This window comes from Oreochromis aureus, linkage group 14 (assembly GCF_013358895.1).
Source record: "Oreochromis aureus strain Israel breed Guangdong linkage group 14, ZZ_aureus, whole genome shotgun sequence".
NCBI classification, from domain to species: Eukaryota; Metazoa; Chordata; class Actinopteri; order Cichliformes; family Cichlidae; genus Oreochromis; species Oreochromis aureus.
In genome coordinates, this window is record NC_052955.1 from 35,534,283 (window position 1) to 35,547,905 (window position 13,623).

Genomic DNA, 13,623 nt, shown 5'->3' on the forward strand with positions numbered 1-13,623 from the left:
AGCTGAGATGAGTAAACTGGACTACGTGAGTAGGTTTCAGTGGAGCAACTCCTTAAAGATTTGAACTAAGACAAAATGTAAAGTTTTCATTTTGCAAGAACATGCCTTATTTCTTATATTAGATGGCATCACTTACATGCAAAAATACATGTAAAATACATGTTTTTAATGTAAAATAGAATAACTACACCATTCCTCACAGACACGTGTAAAAGGTGTGCGTGTGATGTCTTTCTAATGTTTTTCAGACTGAACACATTCACAGAGCTACTAAACAAATCAGGACCAAAGCACTTAAGCCAAATGGAGTCGAATATTTTCACATGCAAAAGATTAAGGTTAAATATGCAAAAAGAAGAAAGGGATAATAGAGGAGTGTAGCCGTCACTTCTGTTAGAGTAAAAAAACATCTGAATTATGTTTTACATGATTTGTCGAAAGTTCTACAATGACAACCAAATGAGTGAGGCTCGGTGTGGTTCTGATGGAGTTTGCTACACACAGTTTGTTTTGCCCTTTCCTACATTTTTACACTATGAATCAGCTTTCTGGTACACATAGCCCATCTGCTCTGCACTTGCTGCTGGAAACACGAGGGGCATGAAGTGAAGAAGTACTCATTCACCTTTGTGTCAAAAGTGGTCGTGGATGTTGCTCTTGTTAAATCCTAGCAAAGCCGTAATGACGCCAAATACAACATCAGTGGCCAAGCAAGAGCTAATGATTAGTTTTTTGGGATAACTGGCGGAGTACCGTCACAGTATCAACCAGACCAGTGAGCCAGCTTGTAGATAAAATAAGAGACGGAAAGGGATGGGACTAACTGAACTTTCAAAATAAGAGCGAGAGGACTTTCCACTGCACTAGCCAACAGATTGAAACAATGAAATTAAAACACAGGTAGATTTTTGATCTCATGTCTCGTGTCTCAGTCTGGAAAAGATCCACTGCTCCATCCAGAACCAAAAGGGCACATTTGATAGAATTTGGGGTCTCTTTCTGAAAAACTTCTCTAAACTTCAACTTAAGCTGACTAACGGATTTGCTTTTCCATAGAGGTCTGGGCCTGTATCCCTAAAGATTCTGAGAATCCTCTCAGAGAGCACCTAACTTAACCTAAAAATTCCTTGCCAGGAGTTTTAGCTTAGAAGTGATTCCAGAACATTTTCAGTGAACTCTGAGCAAGGAATGGATGGAAAATCCTATCTTAGTGAGGAGGTGTGGTTGACCCCGTTGCTAGGTATGAGTCATCATTTCAAAAGCCGTGATTGGTTGATCCTACAAGTTTGATGGAAATGAGCTTTTGGTGAGAATGAGCAAAGGATGTACCCTCAAATCAATAAACATAATTATACACTCTAATCTTATGCTGACTGTAATTGTAAATAATATTTCACATTCAAGAAAATATCTGGAAAATGAATAGTAAGCTGTAGGGGTTATAGCCTAACATTAGAATCTAAAATATGTGAAAACTTAAACTCATTACACCCTGTTCAAATAATGATTCGTGTCTTATTTGCTCATATCAATATCCTAGCTGGCATATTTTGTACTTTCACTCCCATATGGACCCCATTGAAAACAAGAAGGCCTATCTCAAGGGGCTGTCCCTAATGAAGTAGAAATCACAACGTTACAAGTCCAGTGTGGTCTTAACGAGGGTAACACGACTCAGCTTTTATCAATTTCTGTGATTGCTGGCTGGTCTATTTATAAAGGCTTGTTAACAAATATCCTACAAACACAGAAAATGGAGAAAAAAAGGACTTGCAAGCCGAACTGGACTGAGGAGCAAGGTTTGTTGCTGGCCCAGTTGGTGAACGAACATAAAGGTATCTCTCCTGCCTCTTCTGTTGGCCATTTTGTGCAGCTGCTTGGGGGAACTCCTAAGCCACTAAAAGTCCTCTTCCCTGCTCTTAGCAGATCTCGCCTTAGGAGCCCTTTTAAGCGCTAGGAATCTTGAGGAATAGCTTTTATATTAACTGGGATTGCCGTGTCACTTTTAGGGGAAATTCTAAGAAAACGTCATGACTCTCAGAATTTTCTTAGAGTTTGGCCGCTAGGAGCCACTTTTTGCACAAAGATTCTTTAGGGATATGGGCCCTGGTGTCTGTCTGTGTTAATGGGAACATGAAGCTCAGTGATGTTGCAGCTAACTTCTGTGTGGTTCTTAAGGAAAGGGTTAGTTAATATCATAATCCCTCCTGGGTTGTGGCTTTTGTTATTTTGCTGGGTTTTCTTTGTTTTTGTTTTTTCTCTCTTTTTTTGTTTTTTTTTTTTTCTTTTTTTTTCCGTTGCTTGTTTGGTAAATAAAAAGAGAGGAAAACAATGTTCTGACTTGAGAAGTTCTGTTTTGCATTCAATGTAAACAGTTTTTGTGTTTTCCCTTTTCTTTTTTTCTTTGTAAATTGTATCCACAATTACTCAATAAAAATATTTTGAATTAAAAAAAAAAACAAACAAACAAAAAAACAGGTAGATTTTTCAGTCTTATTCTTTCACTGTAATTTGAAGATGTGGATATAAACCAAGGGGAGGTGAGGTAGACCCTGTGTTAACACAAGCCTGTGCAGGTAAAACTCAAAACAACATTTCCCCACTGCTCACCTGTAAAGGCTCCAAGCTTATTAAAGTTTTGATTGCTATCACCATGGTGACACGCCCGCAGGCTTTTCAGGGTTCTTTTTTTAATTTCCATTTAAGAGACAGTGAGTGAGATCAGAGAGCAGTCAGACAGGTGGAGCAGGCTAGTGACATTCTACTGCAGGTTGCTAAAATGAAGCTGCCCACCTGATGATATGTGGGCCAAAGCACAAGTCCAGAGCATTTTTTTCTTTGCTACTCTGCATAACACTTTCTGTGATACTCATGTCACATCTTCCAAACCCATTACTATTAGCTCCAGGTATGGCTTTTCACAGCTCTCCATGACCTTTGATCTCCACGGAGCAGGCAGAGAGCAAGTGTAAGGACAACATTTTCCACTTAATTCTCTATTTTCTACCATTTTGTGACCAAGGAACAATCTTATTCCTGTGTAGGCTGCAATACTGCTGTTCAGCACTGCTAAAAAATTATATGAAACACAAACTTCAACTTTAGAGTTAAAGAAAGTATATGTTCTCATGTCATATCCAAAGAAGAAACTCAAATACCCAAAACTAATTACACAAGACCACTAACATTAATTCATTTGAGTTCCTGATTCTTCCTCTGTAAATTAAACTAGGCACATACGGTCCTCTCCTGCTTGGAGGTTAACCCTGAAACTCTGCCTATCAACTTTAAAGTTCCTATTTTGTCATGATTTACAACCCATCGGTCAGTCAGTGTATGACAATGAGGTAATTCTAACTTACCATATTACAGCGATCCTCCATTGAGAAACAGCTTTAAATCATTAGATGTATATTCCAAGTACAACAGGCTGGCTCACTGAGCAATTCAGAATCTTTCTGAAGCAAGTGAGACCAGTCCTACATAAACTATTTCTTGAACTAAGATCAGATGCCCTGCAGGCAACAATGATTGTGTCAGGAATCTCTGAGTGCATTGCACTATCCTGACATCTAATTGTACATTTCTGTAATTGTACAGAAATGATCAAACCTTTATAGAGGTATATTCCTAAATACAGCAGTTCCCTTAAAGACTTAGTGTCAGCTCATTCTATAACTCAGAGAAGATCCACCACATTGTACTGTGGTACTTCAGTGTCATTCATGAACATCTTACCTCATAGTTTCAATGAAGCAAAAGAATGCCACCTGGCCACACAACACCACCATGTGAGAGCCTCGCCCTGGGGCAGTGCAAACACACAAACAATGCTAAGGACACACCTTTACAGATATCAAATAGACCTGACGTGGATATGACAAATACAGAGTTGAGATGTGAGAGGGAGAGGGATGCAGATCAACGAGGAGAAACAGAGAGAGCATGAAGTCCGCAGAAGAACTGGCCTGCCTCATTGCTGAAGGATTTTACTCTCAACCGTGTCCTTCAAGTTCACACTATTACCCAAGCCAAAGCTAGTCCCCAAAAACTTGCACACTAACTTCATGTGACCAAAATGAAATCTAACAGCCTTTAATGCAAATCTACATGTCAAAACATCGCCACCTCACAGGCAAGAAAAAAAACATTTTCTGAGAACTTTTTTCTGGATGAAGGATGTGTCCCTTACCAGAGGTCTGTACTTCATGGGTCCTGCCCTGCTCTCGACTGGTTGTGGACAGCGTTTCTACCCCCCCGCATCCCCTTTTCTCACCACTCCGATACGAATGTGGGCTCCAGCGCCGCGTCACGACCACCATTTAGCTGAGAGTTTGTTTTTAGAAGCTCTCCCCTCCGTTCTGAGAGCCAGCTGCCATAGCTTCTCCTCTTACTGCTGCTCGCACACGCTTGACGCACACCTCATTCTGTCCTCTCTCACTCGCCACTCATTCGTACACTTTTCTTCTCCCCCCTCCCCTTCAGAAGAAACAGTCCCTGTGCTGAGTGACACACAACGCCCCACATTTGCTCCCACTCTGTGTACTTTTTTCCCCCGGTCACTTTCTCTGTAATCCACTACATACTAAACTTACTTCTTTGGCCTTTCTCTATTAAAAAGAAGAGAGCCCACACATGCCTCATCCAATGCACACACAAACTAGAGCTGGGTGATATATCGAGTTTTTTTTAAAAATATCGATATATTTTTATACGAGATATAAGATGTGACAATATCCTTTATATCGATATAGTCTGTGTTACGTTATAATTATAGTTGCGGAGCCGCAAGTTTGCCTCTCTTTCGTCCACTTTTGTCTTTACGCAACGTTACTCGACCTCGCCTCTCCTTCACTGAACACAACTCCCCCTCCTCCCCCATCGCTTCACCTGCAGGCAGCGACAAGATGGACACGGCAAATCTCCGTTAATGAGTTACTGCGCATCGCCCCGTGCGTGGGGCTGGATGGCGTCAACGTGTTAACGAGCTAACCACGCTAACGAGCTAGCCACGCTAACGCCATGCACGGCCTGAAATCCTTTCATTCTCTCAAAAGTTGACTGCGCGCCTTTTGTATGAATTCTGGTTGTGCTTGATGACCGCGAACCGATTTTATGTGATACACAGCGCTCAGCAATCTGTCAAAAAATGTTTTAGTTCGACTTTGGTAAGCTACAGAGCTGCACCGCTTGATGGATTGTCGGAGCATTACGGCTACCGAGGAGCCTCGCGGAGTGATACTACTGTGCTTCAAGGTAATATTACCGTATTGTGTGTGTGGACCATAAATGGCACCTGTTCAGAGACATGGTTACGAAGCGGATTTCAAACTCCAGGCTGTCAGTCACGCAGTAGAAGTTGGGAACAGAGCAGCTGTGAACTCTGTCTTTGTTATTATGCTCAGCGTCTGTTAGTTTACATTTTGACTGCACAATTGTGAGCTCTTTGTTATGCACAAAACAACATAGTTTTCTTTTATTTATAGAGCATCATTATTTAATAAATGCTCATAATTTATTTTTGAGTAGTTTTTTTTCATGTACATCTATGCTGTATGTTAATAAAAGTGCCTGTGTGACATCTGGGACACAGCTTTGACTAAGAACTCTCTTTTTGTTCTTACTTTATGGCTTTAAAAAAATATCGAGATATATATCTTATATCGCCATCCAGCTAAAAAATATCGAAATATGAATTTTGGGTCATATCGCCCAGCTCTAACACAAACACACACACTCAGCCACTCACTCACTCACATCTGGCCCGAACCACCCCCGGAGAGAAAAAAGGACGCGAAAGGAAAAATGTGTCCTGCTGCCAAATGGGTAAGAAGTGTTTTTGTGCATCAGAGCGAGATACTGTGAACTCTGTAGTAGTAACTGCAATGCGAGCCCATAAATAATTATCTATTTGAGCTTCCTATTCCTCCCCCTCCTCCCGTCTTTTCTCATCCTTCACTTCCTGCTGTCCTCCACTCTCAGATTTACAAGCCGAAATGGAAACCAGACAGACTGCCAGAAATATGGCTCCTGACCCCCACTGCATCGAGCTAACACACACACAAGCACATATACAATGATACACGCATGCATGCACAAGGACTTACCATCATTAGCCCAATGTCATTATAGGCTGGGTGATTACTTCAGACCGGAGCTGTGTGTGTGTGTGTGTGTGTGTGTGTGCGCGCGCGCACACATACACACCCTATAGATCAAAGGCCTCAGCAGTTTAATGCATCTGCTTGTTAACACTAACAACAACTGACACGTTACAAGCAGCAGGCGTGTGTTGCTGAGAACAAGTTTCCACTGCACTCGCTGGACTCAAAGAAACTAATACTGGACAGTTTGAAGGTCAAGAAAGATGTGAGTTTTCAATTACAGCCTAACAGATACAGAATTTTTTGAGGCCGATACTGATTTTCCCAAAGTATCCCTGTTTGTATACACATTTATGTCCCCACAGTATGTTAATAATGAAAATAATGAAAAATAAAATATAAAAACATATAAATCCCCAGTGATATGTCCATGTTCAGCCAATATCATCAGGCTGTCGGGTTTTATTTGAAATTCCCTTAGCTTAGTTTTCTCATTTAGCAGCCATCTTGGCAGTTTTTCAGCCAACAAGGCCAAGTTCCTATATGAATAAATTGATAGATGGCGTAGCTTTAATTTCAGTGAACACTGGGACAAGCATATGTAGACTCAGCCAAATTTGATTAATACCTACTTAAAAAGGACGCAGTTTTTATTTTTCTTATTTATTTAGCAATTGGACAGAGACTTGGTGTTTAGCCTAATCGTGAGGTTGATCCAAGAGCCAAAACTTTTTAGTCTATGATGGAAGAGACTACAAATTGCTCTTCAAAGAGCAGCGCAGCAGTAGCAGCCGCAGGAAAGCCGGGGTTTATTGGCCTCATTGCAATGAATAGCTCCTTAGGGCAAATCTAAGGAAATAAGCCCATAAACTAGAGCTTGAAGAAAGAATTACAGATTAATAGTTCTGTCCATTACATGTCTCTAAGTCTGACTCAGGTATCTTTGAGCTACCTATCCACATCGCAAAGGTTTCTTATTTCCCCAGTTTCAAAAATCTGTGCAGCCCTCACTTCTCATGTTCTACATTCACCTCAGTGAGCTTAGGTAAAGTCTTGGCTGAGGTCATTCTATTCATGCCTGTAATTACTTTTCCTTGAAGCTCTTAAAGACAGAAAACTGAGATTTTGTAAATGTTTCAGTTAGCACAAAGACTCTTTTCAGGGACAGCAGAACAAGTTTCATTTACTATTATAGTACTGAACATCAGTAGACACTGTCATCATTCATGTATATATCTATATATATATCTAGATATATCTATCTATCTATCTATCTATCTATCTATATATATATATATATATATATATATATATATATGAAAAGAAATAAAAAAACTGTTAAGTGATTGGTAGCGTGAGGGGTCTAACCAGCGCGTCTTATCAAAGAGTACTCCAGTGATAAAGTAGGAGAAAACAGAAGACTTCCTGGGTCTTCCATATACTTGCTCTCTTTCTGACTGCCCTCTACTGGTCACCTCCATTTAATTTACATTAAACTAGTAGGTTCTCTGCAAATGCAGGCTATAAAAATGCTTAGGTAGTAGTGTCTGTGTCAGAAATTACACAATGCACACTTCATCTGATGCCTCTCTCACTCTCCCCCTCCCTCTTGCTTCATTGCCAGTATAATCAAAGCCTTTACTGCAGGAATCTGAGTAATGTTTTCCAGACGTGGTCCTTCGCTCTCTTACCAGTGTAAGAACACAGCGGACAGTCGGCAGGACACAGGCACCGATGTGACAGAAGATGCCAAATATCTGGTTGGATTTACTCATCTTATTCCTAAGCTCTAATGTCTGTGGTTCACATTTTCTTTTGGCAAGTGCTGGGAGAGTAGAGGTGTGCGCCTCTGCTTGTGTGTGTGTTTGTGTGTGTGCTTCTGCAGGCTCATGCTGAGGCAGCATATTTGGAAGAAGCTGGAAGGAGGAGGGGCTGGATCTCACCACCAGTGTCTTGCTCAGCTGTCACACGTTTAACTCTTCGCCGTCCAAACCGTTATCCCCACTTCACTTGAAGTTCTAGTTAAGTCGACCCTGCATGGCCTGGCGGAGGATTCGTAAACACCAAAGGCCAGGGACAAAAATACGCACTTCACAGAACGTTATCAGTGCAGCAGATGGGACATACTGCCTGACAATAGCATCCTGCTCCCACTACATCACCACCATATCCGGGCTGTCCTTTATGGCTCTGGAGCTATAAATGATGTGGTATAAAAGGACTATGAAGAGCATAAAGCCATGGAGACAATACAAACAGTGTGTTATACCTGTTATTGGGCTACTCAGTTACAGCTTCTGTGCCCATCACAACTGTAATTGCCACCAGCATATAGCATAAGGCCATCATTTGATATTTTTTTACTTTACAACACTGTAGTCATACCGTCCAGCTCTCATGTCACCGGTTACAGTTAATCATTACAGGGTTACTCAATAAAAGCGTGTGTTTATCTGTGGGGATTTTCCTTCTTATTGCAAGGGTACAATTGCACATGGTGTTGTTTAGACTGAAAGAGTTTAAAAACAACTGAAATCCCACCGACTGCTTTCAGGGAAATGCGTGTGAGCTCGACTCCGTGGGAAACCAGAAATGGGAACTTGACTTTCCCCTCAATTACCCTCTCCCTCTCCCCCACCCACCCCCCAATCAAATTCTTTTCTCCTCTCTCACTTCCTCTTCAAAGTTTCAGGATTATGTGGGGCATACAAACACACAGTATTAATATTATATATCTATATTCTCTCTCTCTCTCTCTCTCTCTCTCTCTATATATATATACACACACACACACACACACACACACACACACACACACACACACACACACACACACACACATTCATTCATCACTGGAGTTGGAACTATAATGTAATCACACAGATCATTGACTGCTATAGCAGCAAGTGAAAGACAACCACTACCACACAGGCTTCACTCGATGTGTTTGATTCAGTCTGTTCTCACACTGTGATACCTATGCACCATGCACTTCTTTAAAAAGAAATTGCATATTACCATACAAATGATCAATATGCTCCATGTGCCAAATATGTACACTGTACACTTCAGCCAATCATAAGCCTAATCATGTTTTGATACTAAATAATATAAGAGGAGAAATATTGTGAAGAGAAAGTGATAATGAAACCAAGATAACTTCTACAGTTTTTAATCTGATTATGGCTCTTATTCCATGTCAGTGCAGTGTGAAAGCCTCTGCAGCATTTTGGAGGAAGTTATGGTCACACTAGTTTCTGTCCCCTCCTGCTTCAGTCTGTTGTTGCCACTGTGTGTGTGTGTGTGTGTGAAAGGGAGAGGTGTGGAGCTGATGACAGCTGGCCAAGTTCCAACAAAAGGTTTCCAAAAAAGTATTAATATGTCTTTAAAAAAAAAAAAAAAGACATTGGAGATGGAAAGACTTGTCATTTCTGTCTGGAAACCTTAAGTTCAAAATTTGGGGCATCTTGTTTATTTGAAAGCAGATGACATGAATCGGAAATGGACTTCACTGAGCTGAGGACACTGCACACTCATAAAGTAGTGCCCTGGTAATCATAAGATAGCTGTGGCCCAACGCCTGGCTATCTGGCTTTATCGTCCATTTGTCTTGTATTGTCACCATAATTAAGTCAGCAATATACTGTATTAAAAAGAATTGAAGATAGTGTTTAGTGGGGTTATAAATGATAAGTAAAAACTAACTTAATTACAGTTTGTCTTCATTTTACAACCACAGCTTGCCCCTTCTTGGAGATTAGAAAGAATGCAGGTTTAAGGCTCTACCAGAGGCTGTATCCATCTTTTATATACAGTCTATGGCTATAGCAGACCAACATTATTTTTTTAGCACAAATGTAACACCTGCTCTCATGTAATTTTACATAAAGACAACTTCATTGAACTCCACAGTGTAAAGCTGTGGACTGGAAGCAACGTGACATCCAGAGATAGATTCAAGCATCTATCACACACCTTCACACTTCATTTGTTTATTTAAAGCTTGCCTGTGGAGGTTTTGGCCAGTATTTCTTGCGTTTTACGTTGTTTGCATAGTGCACATAAAGGATGCAGATGGTGTGCAAGCAAGCACGCATCCTGCTGTCTAAGAATCTAAAGTCACTGTGAATAACAAACCAAGAAGTGTCTTGACATACAGTAAATATAACTGAGCACTTAAAATCTATAGTATCAGCCTCGGTGAGATCATAATGATTGTCACAGTTTTAAGATTCCTCCCAAGCTTTCAGGATCATTTCTTTATCAGCGCCCCACTGTTGCATCATGATGAGCACACCCTTGATGAAAGGGTCACATAGTTCAATTTCAGCCTGTGCTCTAAAAGTTTCATCATACTGACACATCTCAGGCATTGAACATAGTTGATATATATATGAGGCGACTAGATCAGCAACACAGCTTGGGATTGGCCCTTGCTGTTAAATAGCACCATAAACCAAAACCAGCTTTAGTGCCAGAAAGATTAGACTGGGCCTGAACGATAAGGGTTACGAAACAGACCATTAAAGCTTGAACTGAGACAAGATAGAGAAATAAAAAATGGATGCGACTGAAACGCACACTCTACATTAATGTTCTTTTATATGTACAATCCATATGCCCTTATGAATTCCCCACTCATGTCCATTATTATTACCTCCAGATTTAAATTACATGTAAGGAAGAGCTGTCAGTGTAAGTACTGATGAAAAAGTAGGGAAGAGAATTATCATTATTAAAGCCAAGTGTAAAGACTTGTTATTTCAGTGCATCCTCGGCGTTAAAAATCACCGTGCACACACAGCAGGTCCATTCTCTGGCTCCTTCTGTGGACTGTAGCTTTCAGTCGGGCCTGGTTTTCCTCCACAAGTTCTTCCAACATAACAAAGCTGCTCGTGTAATAAGTACTAATACAAGTCATCACAATAGTTTGAACAATAAATATTGCATGAACTCTTGGACTTCCTTTGCTGTGCAGTGAATAGGAATGTGAGTCAAAAGCCAGAGGAGGATCAGACCCTGGTTTACTGGCTACAAATCATAAAGAAAATCTAAAGCTGCTCCCTGTGCTCCATTGGATCATTAAATTCCTGCTTTAAGTCTCTGTAAATCTGTGTGTTACTGCCCAACCAAGACATCAATACAAACAAGATCCTAACATTAGGCAGACAGTCATTCCATTACCCTCTCATGCTCTCAACATTTCACTTTATCTCTTTCACTCTCTCTCCAACATACTTCCTCCCACTTCTCATCAACCTTCTACATACGTCATACTCTATTTAAACTTTCTATTCTGAATAATGATGTAAAGTCATCAGCCTTTGAGGCAATTTTAACACCAACATTTGTAATTCTTCCCATTTCTCATATAATATAAATAGCAGGTCAACACCACAAACAGCCCGTGTGTCCCTTTAGATAGAAACTTACCTCACTTAAGAAATATATGCTGTGGATGGATTTCCTCACTTTCTCTCATATAGTTAGGACGATGGATAGATTATATTAAACACAGAAAAAGTTTCAAATAATAACTTCAAGTGATCACAGAGCAAAAAACTTCAGCCTGCACTAAACAGGCAGACTTCAGACTTCCCTCCCCCCCCCCCAAATTCTATGATGCCACAGAGGAAATTTCTCTAATAAGGTCATCTTAGACAAATGAGAAATACAACTGTAATTCTTTATTTCCAGCTCCATAAGACGGAGGGAAGGCAGTGAGGGATCCAGGACTAGTAAAGGAGACAAGAGAACAAGCAGAGTAAGACACACAAAATAAAGAAAAAAAATGGAGAGAAAAAATAAATGGCAGTGCTGGGCGGCCCTGATGTCAGAGTGAAAGAATGCAGGCCAAGTGGGCGGCAAACAAGAGTCGGGAAACTGAGAGGAGAGGGCATATATATGTGAGAGAGAGAGAGAGAGAGAGAGAGAGAGAGAGAGAGAGAGAGAGAGAGAGAATGACAGGCAGGAAGTTGGTGACAGATGGTGAAAGTGTTGTACTAAGAGGAATTAAGACAATAAACTACTGTGTGTGTGTGTGTGTGTGTGTGTGTGTGTGTGTGTGTGTGTGTGTGTGTGTGTGTGTGTGTGTGTGTGTGTGTGTGTGTGTGTGTGTGTGTGTGTTTTCTGACATAACCGGTGGTCTGTCAGTTTATGGTGGCCTAACACGATATTGACACAAGGGGGAATCCCGGGGGTCAGATACACTCAGACACTTTCTGGCACCTACTTAATGTGACTCTCTCACTGGCCTGACTCCTCTGGGTTAAGTGAATCCCCACAGTGGGTGTGTTGGTGTGTGTGTGTGTGTGTCCATGTGTACTAGACCATAGCACAGCGTAAGTGTGATGTTGCCAGTAAGATCAGGTGTGAAACCATGTGACAAAAGATGAGCCACATGCTTGAAATTAGGTTTATAAAAACTGCAGGCCAGTTTGCACACACCAAATATCGGGACACTCCCTGCCCTTCACACACATACACACCCCACACTTCCACTGTGGCAGCACTTTGGTCATGGTAGCATTTCCTAGAGTGTCTAGCATCCTCCACAAAGCCATAATCCTAGACTGAGCTAAACTGTCCGCTGAGTTCTGCAGAGATGGTTTCTGTGTGAATGGAGGGAGGCAGTTTGTTCATCTAAGCCACTACTACCTAAAGTTCCAGCTCTTCAACTACATTTTCAGACTGATGAGAACTTCTGGGAGGTGGCTCTCTAACCGTAAAACACTACCCTAAATTAACACCCTATTTTAAACTGTTTGTTTTTACAGCTGGTGATGTTGATGTGATACAGGCCCTGCAGAGGTTAATGGGTGTGACACTTCACAACAAGTCTGAAAGCATGCATTGAAATGCAGAAGGGCTTCCATGTAGCCATATATGCTTCTGTGCTTTCATAAAGACTCCAAAAAAAATCTATTCTGAAAAAAATTGAAAGAAAAAAAAAATCAATTAACACAGTGTGACTTTCCTTTCTTAGCTTTAGCATTCCAGATCAATAGTTATGAAGTATGCAAGGCCTTGCTTATTTTAGCAAGTCAATGCCAAAAGTCACTGTGCTCATGTTACAGCAGCATGGCTTCATGTTTTTTTTTTTCTAAATGAGCGTGTATATTACTGTAATAAATGAAAAATGACACAATTTCTTAGTTTCAGTGTTTGATATGTTGTCTTTACCCTTATTAAAATGTTTTAAATCAAATAGAGACCATTGCTTTCTGTTTTTATTTACGTTTTACAAAGCATTGGAACTTTCTGGAAAATGCCATCATGTCTTCGAAATTTCTTTGCTTTGACAAACTTAACAGAATCTTTATTTCAATATCTTACTTGATCTTTGATATTGTACACTATGTATACCACCGTATACCCCTGCAGCCAACTTATGGTGATTACATAATAATAACAATAATAATAACAATAATAATAATAATAATAATAATAATGAGAATGATGGTGAGAAATGGTATAGCCAACTCCTAATGACACAGAGGGAACTATTGTTAACACCTAG

At 40.5% G+C, this 13,623-nt stretch overlaps 1 protein-coding gene across 4 annotated transcripts in view; it reads right to left on the reverse strand.

Moving 5' to 3' along the window:
* Positions 1-13,623, reverse strand: part of LOC116323716 (unconventional myosin-Ic) — a 67,306-nt gene that overhangs the window by 29,870 nt on the left and 23,813 nt on the right. The window contains exon 1 of one of the 4 annotated variants that reach the window (XM_031744127.2): positions 4,193-4,446. The exons of the other annotated variants lie outside the window; for them this stretch is intronic. Coding sequence (XP_031599987.1) covers positions 4,193-4,210 — 18 coding nt within the window. The 5' untranslated portion in view covers positions 4,211-4,446. Of the gene's footprint in view, positions 1-4,192; positions 4,447-13,623 lie in introns of those variants that run through there. 4 annotated transcript variants of the gene reach the window in all.